The sequence below is a fragment of the Fukomys damarensis genome, unplaced genomic scaffold (assembly GCF_012274545.1).
Source record: "Fukomys damarensis isolate Sample0158 unplaced genomic scaffold, DMR_v1.0_HiC HiC_scaffold_11, whole genome shotgun sequence".
Lineage (NCBI taxonomy): Eukaryota > Metazoa > Chordata > Mammalia > Rodentia > Bathyergidae > Fukomys > Fukomys damarensis.
Window position 1 is genome coordinate 10,947,140 of NW_022900923.1, and position 16,364 is coordinate 10,963,503.

Genomic DNA, 16,364 nt, shown 5'->3' on the forward strand with positions numbered 1-16,364 from the left:
ATATATATTAAAAAAGGGTGGATGGACGAGAGATGTGAGAGGATATCAGAGGGTAAGAAAATGAACAGAAAGGAATATAAATGGAAAGCTAGAGAAGATATTCAGAGATAAGTACAATTAATGAACTAATATGAAACATTAGAAAATCCTATGAAATAACCTTTGATGTGGGAAAATATTACAAAACAAAACAGAATGCTATAGAAGCAAAAGCAGTAGTAACTAATGCTCATATGCCCACCCACACACATACACACATGCACACACACACAAAAGCAGGTTCACTATTCCTCTGTATGGCGCTCTTTATAATGGATGCAATTATTTTCCCTGGACTTCTGCTGTTTGACATCACCCGCTATAAGGAGGGTTGTGAAAATATGTTTTAGCACAAAGTTCTAAGCCTCTGTCTGAGTAGGAGAAACTGTATAGGGCCAACAGGAGGCTGAGCTCCACCCCTTCATGGTTATACATAGATGAATGCTAGTAAGCTTTCCAGTGGTGGCATGTGTCACTCTAAATATCTTCAATATTTTCTGTACCTGGGAATGAGAATATAGGAATAATTTAGGTTTTCTACTATGTCTCTGACTCATGTAGCCTGCGGCAGGTCTGAAGTAAGGGCCCATTTCCAGAAATCACTGACCATGCCTGGCCAGTGTCTACACCACTGTATTTACTCTGAATGTCTCTGATCAGGGCAGAAGTATCTGTGTGCCAGGTGTGTTAGGAGGAGAAGTTGTCAGCATCCAGCCTTCTGCTGGTCTCTGCAGCAGTATTCCCAGGCTCCAAACTACCCTCCCACCACCTCCAAAAGACTCACACAGCTGTATCATTCCACTCAATGTTCAAACAGCAGTTCAAACTGTAGGTCTCTGTTTCTTTTCCTTCTTATGTATTTATTTATGATGGTCCCTTCTGCTTGGTTGAATGTACTCTCTGCTGCCTGGTTTCACCATGCAGCTACCATGCTGAGACTTTCCTAGCCTGGAGTCCTGTCTCCTGCAGCCCAGCCACTGAGAAAAATGAGGATTTTTCTCATCCTCATGATTTTAGTTTTGCTGTATCACAGTCAACATCCTCCTCAGCCCAAGTTGACTCATAGAGAATTTTCCCATTGCCTCCTTCAAGACAAGTGGCTGTTGTGTCCTGGATATTCACAAAATGTGAGGGTGTCTATCCTTCCATGCTACCTTCTGAGGCAAAAGGAGTTATTTAAGATCACTCCCCATCCTGGCATAAAGTCAGCAGAGAAATGTTGGGAAATTATAGTTCCTGTCCCTGGTCACTTAGCTGAACTCAAGTCAGCTATCTGTTCAGGCTGCATATCTTTCAGTAGCCAAGTCAGAATTCATAAGCATGTGATGAGGTTTTCCCTTACTTTCCCTCCCCCTCTGAGCCATTCATTCAGTGCTGGTATGCATACTTAGAATAACTCAAGCTTTTCTCCTCTTTCCAGATTCTCGGGGGAATATTGTGACCAAAATGGAAAATAACATAATGTTTTATTCCAAGAGTAATACTGAAGATGCACTAAAGCTACATTTATGGACAAGTGACACAATAAAATCATCATTCTGTGTTAGTGCATCTGCTCAAGTATATCTTGTATATGTTTTTGACAATGGGACAATACAACTACAGGAATATCCGTTAATGCTGGAATTACAAAGTGTAGCTTTCAAAATGAAAGAAAAATGCCCATACATGATGTTTCATGATAATGTTTTAGATTCTTTTTACTTTTTGGACAAAGGAGACAGCCTGAGAGTTTGGGTTGAAATTATCTATCCAGAAAACACTGGTCTTGATATTATTGTGAAAGTCTATGGTCCACAAATATTAGAATATGAAGAATCCTTTCATTATGAAGTTGCCTCAGGATACTGCACTAACACCCTGGTATGTTAATGTACATTTCTTTCTTTGATTGTAATGAATATAAAAGTATAATGTTCAATGTTTATATTTTAATGCATAGCTATCTGTTGTAAGTTTAGCTGGGAAAATACTGAGGATGGTGTGAGTTTTTAAATAAATTAGAATATGATAAGCCATTAATTCCTGAGGAAGAGAACAGAGGCCATATACAGTCCCCAAGTTCGTGACCCACAACCCACCCAGACACCCCCAGAAATGTGCTTGATGCCTCTCAACCCAATCCAGTTGACAGTCAAGATTAACCATCTCAGGCTGTTATAACAAAAATAGCTTAAACTGGTTGCCTTATAACTATAGAAATTTATTTCTCATAGTTTTTGAGGCTGACAAGTCCAAAATCAAGGTACCTGCAGGTGGCATCTATCTGATGAGGGCGTGCTTTCTCATAGGCAACATCTTTTTACTGTGTCTGCACAGACACACTAGGCAAGGTATATCACTGAGGCCTCTTTTATAAGAGCACTAATCACATTTATGAGGCACCGCCCTCATGACCTAATCATCTCCCAAAAGCCCTCCCTCCCAATACCATTAAATATGGGATTAGGTTACAACATATAAATTTTAGAGGAACACAAAGATTCTTACCTTAGCGCTGCTATTTAATAACATGTATAAATATTACAAATACATATGATACACACACATCACAAGCCCAAAGCCAGGTGTGGTGACACACTCCTGTTTTCTCAGCTGTTCAGGAGGTTGATAAATGTGAGTCACTTGAGCCCAGAAGTTTGAGGTCAGCCACGGCAACATAGTAAGACCCTCTCTCCAAAATTAAAAAAACACTAGTCGCTCAAAAGCATTGTACATATTATAAAAATACAAAATATCCAAAAAATATATATATCAATGTATTTAATATATGATATAGGTGTCTCCTGTGGAAGGAAAAATGGGGGAAAATAAAATGTAATATATAAAACAACACTGGAAGGTGTGCCAAGACATAGGGATATACTTAACTCATGGTTTTCATTTTAAAAATTGGAAAATACACACACACACACACATCTGCAATTCAGCTCTTCAAAATATAGCTATCATCAAAATATATAAATTACCAATGAAAACATCAAAATTTGCATAATAAAATTTATAATAAAATAGTGCATCTGTTATTTAGTATCCATGACGTTAAGCAAGTTTTAAAATTTCTTGTTTTCTTAATTCTATCCTCTGTAAACTGGGGATGATAATAATAATAATATCTACCTTATAAAGTTCTTATAAACTGGGGATTTAGCTCAGTGGTGCTGCCATCTGCCTCACAAGTGCAAGGTCCTGAGTTTGATCCCCGATACAAAAAAAAAAAATTAAATGAGGAGATAAGTATGTAGCTCAGTGGTAGAATACTTGCCCAGCATGCATGAGGCCCTGGATGCAATTGAATTCAAAACAAAAAAGGATTAAATGAGTTAACATATGTAAAACATTTAGAAAAATATCTGCCACATACTATTATGGCCTGTATCTAGATGGCCCCCGAAAGTCTCAGGCAGTCATAGGTGGGGCTTTTCAAAGGTGGGGTGGACCTAGGGTGTGTGCTGCTGGGATCAAGGATGTGATGCTGGAATTGATTCATGGTGTGATGCTAGGATTAAGGATATGAGTGCTACCTGCCCTAAACATATGAGAGACAGGAAGAGGGGCTGCTGTTGTCACTTGCTGAATACAGCTTGCTGCTTCTGCTGCCTTCTGCCTGCAGAGAACTGTTTTTGGTTTTTGTTGGTTTTTTTTTTTCTCTGTGATGCCCCTCTGCCATGCCACCCTGCCTTGGAGCCAGTCAACTGTAGACTGAAGCCTATGAACTGTGAGCTAAATAAACCTTTCCTCCTTTAACTATAGGTGTTGTGTATTATGTCTCACCAATGAGAAAAGTAACCAAGACAGAATTTGGTACTAGGAGTGGGGTTGTTGTTGAGACTATTCCTGGCCATGTGGTTCAGGAGCCTTTGGAACTGGCTTGTAGAAAGAGTTTGAAAAGTTTGGAAAATTCCAGCTGAAAAAGCAGCCCTGGAAGGCCTTAAACTGTACTTGATGGGCGATTCTGGTCAGAGTTTAGAAGACCAGAATGCTGATAGAAATGCTGGCAGTGAAGACCAAGCTCCGGAGGTTTCTTCTGGAAGAAGATTGGATTGGCCGTTGGGCTCCAGGCAATGTGTGTTATACCTTGAAATAAAGTTTGTCTGTGTTTTCTCATGTCCAGAGACTTTACCTGTGACTGAGATCAAAGGCAGTGGAGTAATTAATCTGGCAGAAGAAATTTCAAGGCAGTCTAATGTTGTGGCCATGGCATGACTACTGTTGGGTGCTTTTAGCCAGATTTACATTGAGAATCAAGAGCAAAGAGCCCAGCAGAATGATTTAAAACATTTTGAGTTTGACCGGAATGGAAGCTCCAGTAAAGTTGCAGCCTGCAAAGATGGAACAGAGGAGAAATTGAAACAGACTAGCGAGAGAGAGAGAGAGAGAGAGAGAGAGAGAGAGAGAGAGAGAGAGAGAGAAGCCAAGTCTTTCAAAAGAAGACAATGGCAAAGATGTCCTGAAGGTATCTCAAGAACCAGCATGACTCCAGCCTTTGAAGCCTCACAGTTATAAAGGTGAAAGAATTTGCTTTGAGAAGAAAACCCCAGAGCACAATATTCCAGAATGGCAGCGGCTTAGAGAATTTGCTCCTCGGGATTGGGTACAGAGTGCTGAATGGTCCAGAAACTTGACCCCTATATCCACGACAGAAGGAAGCCTGGCTACTGCTCTAGCTGGCAGCAAACCCTGGCATCCTTCACATGGTGCTGCTTGTAGGTGCGTGCAGAATGCATGTTGTGGGACCAGGAAGGTCTCCACCCAAATTTCACAGGAAGGCCTGGGAGTAGTGTGCCCATGAGAAGGCAGTTTGTGAAGCTCTGAGTATGAAGCTGCAGGTGCAGTGGAAACCCCAGAAGGTTGAAGAAGCCAGATTCATGAATAGTTTGAGGAAAGCTGCAAAGAGTGAGCAAAGCTGGCCAAAGAGAGAAGCCATGAGAGCTACAACCACCAGCAGTCCTGTAGGGGTGGAGCCCCCCAGGCCCTTAGTAATTCACAACTTGTCACAGATTTCTGAGGCTGCTGGACATGGAGCGATGGGATTTAATGTTTGCCCTGCTGGATTTTGTTTTGGCTTTGTTCCCATTCCTTTTTATCCTCCTCTTTGTGCCTTTTGGAATGGAGCTATCTATCTTGTGCCATTGTTATGTTGGATGTGTTTAACTTTCTTTTCATTGGTACAGGTGCTTGCAGCCAAGAGCTTGCCTAAAATCTCAGAGACTTTGGACATGGGCTTTTCAGCAATGCCAAAACTATTAGGACTTTCTCAACGCTTAGAGAGAAACTATGCCTTTTGCATAAAGGGATGTACGTGTGTCTTTGGGGGACCAGGGGTGGAATATTATGGCTTGTATCTAGCTGCCCCTAATGCTTCATGGAGTCACAGGCGGGGCTCTGCAGAGGTGACTGGACCTAGGATGTGTGATGTCGGATCAGGGATGCGATGCTGGGATTGATTTGTGATGCGATGCTAGGATGGAGGGTGTCAGTGCTCCCCCCGCCCCATGGTAGGTAGCCTGGATAAAATGCAAGAGACAGAAAGAGAGATGCTGTTCGCATCACTTGATGTTTGTAGTTTGTTGCTACTGCTGCCTTCTGCCTGCAGTGAACTGGTTGTTTCTCCTCTATGATGCCCCTCTGCCATACGCCGCCCTGCCTTGAAGCCAGCTGATTATGGACTGAAACCTCCATAAACTGGGAGCTAAATAAACCCTTCCTCCTTTAACTTTGGGCGTCAAGTACTTTGTCTCAGCAATGACGAAAGTAACAAAGACACATGGTAAGCATTATCTGTGTGCACTAGTATTCTATCATTACTACCACCATATCTCACCAATTCTAACATCTCTGAAATCAAGATGTTGTGCATTCCATGGTATATTCAATTTGATAAATTACTGTATTGTTTTCACAACTCTTTACTTAATCCTACAATTGGGTTAGTATAACCTCACCCTAATTATTGACTAACACGATGCTAAGTATCATTAAACATTCATTTTTTAAAAGAATGCAACACCTATATAATACATAAAATATGTATGCATAACTTAGCAAATTATTACACATGTAATCACCATTCAAGTAAAAAAATAGAATCCTAGGCATATCCAAGGCCCCGTGTGCCTTCCCTGATCAGAATATTCTCCCTCTCCCAAAAGCTAAACACTAGTATGACATTTGTTAACACTGATTTCCTTGGTTTTCTTAACCACCAAGATATGCATCACTAAAATGTACTTTATATTTGTCAATTTTTGAACTTCATATGAATGAAATCATATATTACAGAATATATATAGATATACATACGTTAGTATATACATACATGTATTTGTGTCTTTTTATTCAATATTATGCTTTGAAAGTCCATGTAATTAATTTGTATTTGCTACTCTATAGTATTATTTTCTGTGAATGCACTATAATATACATTTTCCATTTTACTATTGATAAAGAGTAGATTGTTTCTATTTTGAGTGCTATTCTGAATGATGGTACAATAGATAGTTTAGTATAAACCTCCTAATAAACACACATTAATGTTTCTATGGGATCCAATTGCTAACTTTTTCATGAGACTCAGTGAAATTTAATTTATAATGTGATTTTTAAATTTTATCATGAAAAATTTCTACCACACGGAAAACTTTACATTTAATCTCTCTATATCAACTACTTAGATTCTACACTGAAACCTTATCATACTCATTTTATTACACATCTATGCATCTACCCATTCACCAATCAGTCTTTCTCTTATGCATTTTAAAGTAAATCTCAGGCGTCAGTAAACTTTATCTAATATTTCTAGATACACTATAACTCAATCATTTGTTGAGTCTTTTCTCTCTTTTTCATTAAGTTTATTGTTACATTTAAAGCAAACAATACAGTTACAGTCATCATTGGGATCTTGTACCTTTACAGGATATATCTTGGTTCTTGTTTTCTCCCCATACCCTTGCCTCCCTTCACCCCCCCTCACCCTTTCTTGAGTCTTTTCTTTCAAGTTAAATATATGCATACACATAAAACTCTCACATATATTCGCTGTTTGGACAAATATTTGTGTCACCCAAATGCCTATTATTAAGGAGCATGTTATCAATCCATAAAGTTCTCAGACCCCTTCCCAGTCAATCTCTGTCCTCGTTTCCTAGAAACAGCTCTTCTGATTTTTTTCCACCGCAGATTAGTTTTGCCTTTTCTAGAACTCCATGGAAATAGAATTACACAATAAAACGCTTTATACATTCAGCATATTTTTGAGATTCACCCATGTTGCTGTATCAGTAATTCACTTCCTTCAGTTATTGTATATTTCATTTTGTGAATATACCTCAGTTTACTTGCCTATTCTCCTTTGGCTGGATATCTGGACCCTTGCTTTTTGGAGTTATTAGGAAAAGAGATACAATGAATGGTCACTCATAAGCCTTTTCATAAACATATACTTCCATTTCTCTTGAGTAGTACTGTAGTGCAATGGCTGGATGATAGAGCAGGAAAAAGCTAAAAGAAACTGCTGGACACTTTTCCAAAGTGATTATACCACGTCAAATCCCCATCGCGAATGTACGAGGGTTCCTTCGAGTAGGTAGATCATGCTCCCTGTCACCCAGCAACAGCTGTTTCCTGCCACCTGGCCGAAAGCACTACTCACCGGCTACCTTTCCCGTCACCCGCCATCTGTGCCATCTTTTTATTTTAATGCTCCTGAATTGTTTGAGTTAGCTTCATATTCTGGGTTTTAGTCACTTATCAGATGTATGCTTTGCAAATATTTTTTCCTAATGTGTGGGTTGTCTCTTTACTCTTGTTTCCTTTGCTTTGCAGAAGTGTTTTCTTTTCTTTTTTTTTCAGTTTGATACAGTCCTATTGTCTAGTTTTGCTTTTATTGCGTGTGCTTTCATTTTATTGAAGAAATTATAGCCCAGACCGATGTATTTTCTTCTGGTAGTTTTATAGTTTCAGGTCCTACATGTAAGTCCTTAGTTCATTTCGAGTTAATTTTTATACAGGGGAATAATTTCATACTTATTTATGTATGTGGATATCCAATTTTTCCAACATCACTTATTGAAGAGACTGTCCCTTCCCCATTGTACATTCTAAATACAGTTCCTTTTACAATTGATTGTAAGTGCATGGGCCTTCTATCCTGTTCCATGGGTCAATGCATCTATTTTTATTACAGTACTATGATATACACAATATAAATTATATATGTGATATATGACATGTATATGATGCATATGACATGCATGATGTATATGGCATGATATATCTGGTATGATATGCACCTTTGTTAAACTCAGTTATTTCAGGCTGTTTTGTGATAAATGCCTCCATTTTTACATATATGATCACATCATCAGTATATAGTATATTCCTTTCTGGTCTCTGGGCCTTTTTTCTTTCCTTGTTGCTCTACTTTGAACATCTAGGACAGTGTTGATTAGAAGAAATAAAAAGGGCGATCCTTGCCTTCTTATCAATTGGAGAGAAGGAATTCAGATTTTCATAACTGTGTTTTGTTTCATATTTAATATAACTACATCAACTTCCTTTTTATTTTCCCAGTATTTCTTTTAATTTTAACCTTTCATTTGCCTTATGTTTTAAATGTGTTTCCTATGTGCACTAATTACTGGTATTTTTAAATTTTGTTTGGGTTTTGGTTTGGTTTTTTTGCACCCCCCTTGACTTTTTTGTTTGTTAGGTTTTTTGTTTTGTTTTGTTTTTGTGCTGATGATCAAACTTGGGTCCTTGCGCTTACAAAGCAGGTGGCAGAATCACTAAGCTAAATCCCCAGCCCGCCCTTGGCTTTTAATCGGGGCATATAATCCATTTGTATTTAATGTAATTAATGGTATATTTGAGGGATATCTTCTATTTATTTGTCACTCTAATTTTTCAATCTTTTTTACTTTTTTATCCTTTCTCTTCTGTTGGTTTAGCAGTGTATTTCTAGTCAGATTTCTTTAGATAATATTACATGAATAACTTACACAAATCTAAATTTAATTAAATATCTTATCTTATTCCTTTTCCAATTCATATGTTATTATGCTTACTTCAGCACATATACCAATTCATATGTTATTGTAGTCACAGCTTTTGATTCCATCTTGTTTTTACACTAGGAGGTAATATTAGTATATTTTTATATAGCAATGTGTGTTTACCCTATTTTATCTTATTTTTTAAATTTGAATGTCCCCATCCTGTATTTTTTTTTCCTTCTGCTTTAGGTACATCCTTTAACACATCTTTTAGTGAAAGATTATTAAATACTCAATATTTGTTTGTCTTAAAATATCTTTATTTTACCTTAATTTTTTTAATCTTCATGCCTAAGAAACATTTTTCTGGATATAAAACTCTAGGTAGATTATTTTATTAAGGCACATTAAAAGCTGGGCATAGTGGTACACATCTGTAGTCCCAATACTCAAGAAGCTGAGGCAGGAGGACTGCTGTGAGTTCAAGGCCAGGCTGGGCTGCATATTGAGTTCAAGGCCATCTTGGGCCACATAGTGAGACCCTGTCTCAAAATAAACAAACAAACAAACAAACAAATAAATGAAAAACAAAGCACATTAAATAGTTTCATAATGCAGCTATTATCAGTAGAATCAGTATTTTATAGTCTAAAATAATATGCATATATGTAGGTCAAACTGCAAACTCAAGTCTGAATACCATTTAAGTGGCAACAATGATCAAAGCTTGGAGACTAAAGTTATTTTTTACGAAACGTTACATAAAACTTTTAGATCCTAACCATAAGCAACAGCATTCTAAAAAAGCTATTTTTTACCATTACATATTAAAAAAAAGGATAACATAAAATACAACACAGGAGTAAATCTTTTCCCTGCTACAACTATTTTTAATTTAATGAATGTCACAGCTGCTGACTAACTTTGTAAAAAGATTGTATATTTTGTGCTATATTACTTAGCATTTGGCACCTTATCTCCTAAGTTTTTGTCACTATCTTTAGAGGAACATAGTTTGTTTTAATCAAAATGGCCTAGCTGAACCAAGTTTAAGTGATCTCTCTCTAGAGGCTGTAAATTTATAGCATACACAAACACACAACTCCCAAACAGCAATATAGGGCCATAAAGATTGTACTTACTATACTTTGAAAACACAGAGCTTATAATTTTCTGTCTCTACTGTCAGGTGTGTTCTGTAAATGGCTGAGGGCAACCTTATGGGATACTGAAGTAAAACATGTCCCAGAGAGAAGAAAATAGCAAGGACTTATGCAAAATGTGGATGAGTGTTTTTGATAGTTGCTCAAAGCAACGGTGGAAAAGTTCAGACAAGTAATTCTACATAGTCTCAAGTTTACAGACAATGTGATAACTGTAATCAAGCAAGAAATTTTAAGAGGTTCAGAAGCAAGGATAACAAAAAACAGAAGAAAGTTAAAAGTTCTCTAGGCTCAGGATATGACAAAATAAAAATAAGAATATTGCAGTTATACAGTCAAATGAGGAGCACGATAAGAGAAATACAAATAAAAAGATTAAGATGATATAAAATTAAAGGGGAAAATAAAAAATGTCACAAAATTATGTAGATATAATTATTTTTTGTGAAATATAAAAGAAATTTGAAAAAATGTTAAGAATATACTTTGTTTTACTTAAAGATATGAATGTCTTGAAAGTATATATTGTGTCCTAGGAAAATGTGATTTACAATGATCAATTTGTTCAATATCTCAATGAAGTTATTTTATGTACCTGGATGTGGAAAGACAAATATCACTAAAGTTGGGTCCCCCATGCCCAATCTTTCTGCTTTTCATAAACTTTAATTTTCTTTTTCAGACAATGACTTTTTATTCAAATGTCAATTATGAGGGAGTAGATGATTATTTCAACTTTGAGTAAGTATGACTTTAAAAAGAACTTCTAAATATAGTGCTCAGGTTACTAATGTGTAGGTATTTTTATTTTAATGGCTTCATTATCTTTTAAATTTCCAAATTTCAAAATGAGGATAGATGTGAAATTAGTATTTAACTGTATAAAAATGTGAAATCCCTCTTGTAGTCCAAGAGAAAATGGCCTATCAAGGTTGTCATTCACCGTGATGAAAAGGCAAACAAGGGGCTTGCATTGCTTCAGCTCTCTGCCTAGAACAAACAGCTGAGCCATTACCTCATGACAGAGAAAAAGTTGATTTTGGCTTGCTTTGGAGGTTCAAGTTCATGACAGGGTGGTTCTGATGCTTTTGGCACCCTGCCAAGGCAGCACAGGTTGGCAGGGCATCTGTGGTAAGCAAATCCCTCATCCAGTGAGGCAAGCAGCAAAGAGGAAGTGACTGGTCACAAATCTCCTCTGCAAGTTCACCTCCTGTGATTTGGAGACCTCTTCGAAAGGTTCACCGGCTCCCAGTAGCACCATCCTTGAAACCAAGCTTTAAACATATAGTCCTTTGGGGGATACTTATCCAAAGCAAAGCAAGGCTATTTCTCAATTATCCAAAGGCTATTTCTTCATTCAATAGTCTTCACATGTTTTATCATTATTTCCAGTCTCAGTGTCTCTACAGTCTATCCTTCAGCAAAAGCAAGAACTCTAATGGGTTAGTCAGCTTTCCGTTGCTATGATGAAATACCTGAGATGAACAATTTAAAGGAGAAAAGTTTGATTTGGGTTCCAAAGTTTTAGTCCACGGACACTTAATTCCATTTTTTCAGGACTGTGGTGAGAAAATATTTCATGGCAGAAGAGTGTGGCAAATAAAAGCTGCTTGCTTCATGGCAGCCAGGATGGAGAGAGAGAGTGACAGAAAGACAGAGACAAAGAAGAGAGGAGAGAGAGAGAGGGAGAGGGAACAGGGACAAAATACAGTCCCCAAGAGCATGCTCCCAAAGACCCACTTCCTTCAGCTAGATCCCACCTCCAAAGTTTCCATAGCTTCCAAATATCCAATCAAATTATAACCCACCAGTGGATTAACCCATTGATGATGTCAGAGACCTCATCATCCAATCATTCCCCAAAAGCCCCACCTCTAAACACTGCTGCATGGGGACCAAGACACCAACATATGAGCCTTTGGAGTACAGTCCAAATCCAAACTATAACATGTAACATCATAGAAAGTCTTTATGAGCAAAGTCAGATAAAACACCATCTTTGACTCTAGGACAAGGTAATAAATATTGAGGCACTTAATTTCTGGAGGCACAACCTATGTGTATTAGTCAGCTCTTCATTACTATAACAAAATACCTGACATGGGCCACTTTTGAAGAAGAGGAGGTTTCTTTAGCTCACAGTTTCAAAACTGAATGTCTGGACAGTAGAGCACAGGCTTGTTGAGAGCCACTCCTTGTCTGCTTCATGTCATAGCAGATAGAAATGGTGGGAGTACAAGTAGGAGCAAGCAGATTACATCTGAAGAAGGAAGCAGAGAGAGCTGGGTGGGACCTGGATTGCTCGTTTAATGACAACTCTCCAGCAAGAGTCACCTCAGGCCCTCCTGATCTAAGGACTTCCCACAAGGCCCATGCCTTAAAAGCTGTATGGCGCCTTCCAGTTTTACCTCCTGTCAACCAAGCCTTGAATTACATGAACCTCTGGGGTGTGGGGACACAATTAAACCATACCCGAATCATAGCACTACGTGAAGGTGTTTTAAGATTATCATTATGACCTCACAATATTTTTCAGAAAAGTAGCATTTTGGCCTAGGAAAATAAATCTATTTTTGTTTCATCTGCCACTATTCCAAGCGCATTTGAGTACCCACTGTATACCAAGCACTCTCTAGAATTTCAAAATAACAAGAAAAGAGTAAGTATAAAAAGGATGACACACTAGTGTCATGGAACATATCTCCAGTGGGAAATGTCAAGTAATCAAATAAATGAGATGATGCCAACTACTGATAAGTGATATTAAGAAAAGAAAACTAATATATTACAACAGTGACTAGGAAGAATAAGAAAATGATTCTGCAGACCGCAGCAGGAGAGGTACAATCTCCCGACACCTGCCAGCTTTTCTCCTTATCTTTCTAATGACATGAGTTCCTTTGGGAATTTTGGCCTTGTTAGATATTTACTGAGAATTATGTTTCTGTAGAGTGCACATCAAATCACCTAGGATATTTTGTTTTGCTTTTCCCCAGTTTTTTTTTTCAAAAAGTAAAACCAGTTTTTCAAAAAGTAAATAGCAGATGGAGTGTGAATCAAGCTTTCAAAACTTGCTGTTTCCAGCCCTGTCACTTAGAACAAGAATGATCCGTGAGCACTGAACAGTTCAGGAAGGTGTTGTCTGACCTTTCTCTTCATTCCAGTGAGATCACATGGTGCAGCTTAGTGGGGTCCAGAAAGCTAGTTATGCTTCGTACTTCCAAAGGTGTATCAACAGCAAGGGAGATGTGTAGGGGCTGGGGGAAGAACTGACACAGTGGGCCCTACCTTGTGATACCATCCAGAATAGGCAGGTCAGGTGTCAGCACAGAACTTGAACGGACGAGGAACTGGGTGCTCATGAAATAGAGGGAAGGAGGTTTGAAATGCTGATAGGATACTCATTTCTGTCTCCCCCACTGTAGCAATGATACAGTGGCCAAAACTTGGGCTACAAGAGGTGGGCCCCCACTTTAAGGACGACCTTGGTGCAGAGCTGCTTTCGCAGAAGCAGCCAGCCCTTACCACCATGGCCTCTCGGATTCCTCAGGGGTTCAACCATGTCGTGCACATGCAATTTTGCTCTACAGAAACAGAGTCTACTCGTGTCTACTGCCGTCACCAGTCTAAATAACCGGTGTGGACTGTTTTCCCTAGATACAAGAACATGGGTAATGTATTCGTTCAACTTCGGCCTAGTCAACATTCAAACGTATGTCCAGTGACCCAGAAGGTAAGTGACTTGGGCAGTGGCAAACAGTAATACAGTGCTCCTTTCCTCTACTTAGTAATGCCTCGCCATAGAGATACTATTCTTTTATTTTGAAAACAGAAAGCGGAATTCCTGTTTTCTGTAAGTTTAAAGTGGGATTTACTTGCCCATATAAAAATATAAAAATGATTAGTTTTTAAATTCTGAAGATAAATCAAACCATACAAAGAAAAACTGAAATTAGTTGGAACAACTCAAGGTTGGCATGGTTTGTCAAAGAACTGCCAGTCATGTCCCTATCTGTCCTGCATTTATTCAAAGGGATTCAGTCCTTTATTCCTTTAAAAATGTACAGTATTGCCGGGGATTTAGCTCAGGGGTTCCAGCGCCTGCCTCACAAGCACAAGGACCTGAGTTCAATCCCCGGTACCAAAAAAATAAATAATAAAATGTACAGTATAGGGCTGGGGGTTTAGCTCAGTGGGGCCACTGCCTTTCTCACAAGTGCAAGGTCCTGAGTTCAAACCCCAGTACCAGAAAATATGTATATATACAATATGCCTATTACATTTGTGTTTCAGCCTGTGTGCTAGGTAACAGGAGTTATGAAGATGAGAAGGTTCCTAGAGGCAGACACAAGTTAGCTTAAAGAAATGTGGTGTACACAGTTACCAAATAACCCAGAAGAAAAGGTGTACGATTTTGTTTGGGAACCAAAATGTGAAAAGAAAGTGATACATACAATGAGTATTGATGAACAAACAGAAGTCCAGGCCTGTGCAAAGGAAATTTCAGGACAAGGTACAGACAAAAGCAGAAGCGGATGCATCACCGTTGGGTTCAGAACCTCTAAGTGTTGTGAATGTAAACACAAACTAGTAACAACCCCACCTCCCTTGTGTCTGGGAGCCACGTGAAGGGATGTCTCTTCTCAGTACTCCTCCTCGGCCTAACGAACATTCAGGAAACAGATACTGAGCACTGAGCCAGGCTTTGTGCTCTATGGAGGGAACACAGAGTATTCCAGTAGGAAACCAGCACAAGGAGCCTGCTCCTGCCAGGGCAAGAAGCCTGCAGTCTCACAAGTTCCTGTCCCAGCCCAGATCTGTGTTTTCTGCCTCCAGGTGCTCGACCTATTCATTTATGGATTACCCCTACCCTTCTCTAATCTATAGGGTCATGAGGGATCCCTATCCAGCCCCACACAGGCATCACACAGGCAGGCAAGTTCATCTAAACTGAGTGCAGATCCCACTCTACCACTCCCTGGCTTGGGCAGGACTCCTAAACACTCAGGCTCACCTGCGTCCTTTGTAAAAGGAAGAAATGCAACATCTATCTCATGGGATTGTTGAGAGTGTTGAATGAGATCATTTATGAAAAGTATCCGAAAAAATTATGCTTGTCACAGAGTAATTATATGACATTACTGTTTTTCTCCTTCTGTTTCCTCTATGGAAACTCCCCAGCAAGGATAGTTTCACTCTAATTCCCTGTGGGCCCACTGCAGTTGGCTCTGACCTCTCTACTGAAATCTAACGCAGAAATGTGCAGTAGCCCGTTTAGGCAATAGGGAACCAAAGTCTTGTAGACGCAGATCTTTTTGTTAGCCAACAAAAGCAAAACCTGTACACAGTGACAGAGTACGCTCTCAGCCACAGGGTCCTTTCCTTGTACTCCCACACTCATGGGCAAGCAAGTTGTCGGCCTCTAAGGTAAGTAGGAGAAACACAGGTCCCAACTCTGTTCTTACACAGAATCATCACCCACCGTTTTCATCAGTTGCATGAATTTAGGCCCTTGGTAAACCTGCTAGGAGCCTGCTGTCTTGGTCACTTGGTCTACTTGACTTCCAGCTGAGCAGCAAATATAACTGGCCACTCCAACAAAGCTATGTCTCTCTTTTTAACCACATACCAAGAATAGAAAATACAGATGTAGAGGCCAGTCCCAGAGTCCTTAGTAATCCTTTCCAAGATGAGTTTCCTAGGAAGGGATGACTGTAATTCTACCAACATTTCTGTGGTGAGTCATTTCAACTCCTGTCTTCCCCAGACTAGCAAAAGCAATCCTGGGCAGTAAGAGGAAAGCAGGAGGCATCATAATCCTGGATTTCAATTTTTATTATAAAGGTACAGTGACAAAAACAGCATGGTACTAGCACAGAAAATAGACATGTGGATCAATGGAACTGAAGTGAAGACGGAGAAACAACCTCAGTCATTTTTCAACCATCCAATCTTTGACAGAAGTGTCAAAAACACAGGACAGAGAAAAAGCCTCTTTAACAAGTGATGCAGGGAAAACTAGTTATCTACATGTAACAGAATGAAACTGGACCCATATCTCTTTAATCAAAACCAGGATTAAAAATGACAGAGAAGAGACCAGCAGAAAAATACAGCCTCTTAGGAACCCTGGAATCAAGATGCCTGAAAAACAACTTGAAGA

General features: G+C 38.9%; 1 protein-coding gene across 9 annotated transcripts in view; it reads left to right on the forward strand.

Moving 5' to 3' along the window:
• Catspere (catsper channel auxiliary subunit epsilon) overlaps positions 1-16,364 on the forward strand; it is a 99,431-nt gene that overhangs the window by 42,322 nt on the left and 40,745 nt on the right. For 8 of the 9 annotated variants that reach the window (XM_010642617.3, XM_010642621.3, XM_010642622.3 and 5 more), the window contains 3 exons: positions 1,460-1,902; positions 10,884-10,942; positions 13,859-13,934. In XM_010642617.3, coding sequence (XP_010640919.1) covers positions 1,460-1,902; positions 10,884-10,942; positions 13,859-13,934 — 578 coding nt within the window. The remainder of the gene's footprint in view (positions 1-1,459; positions 1,903-10,883; positions 10,943-13,858; positions 13,935-16,364) is intronic. The other variant, XM_010642623.1, reaches the window with a different exon arrangement.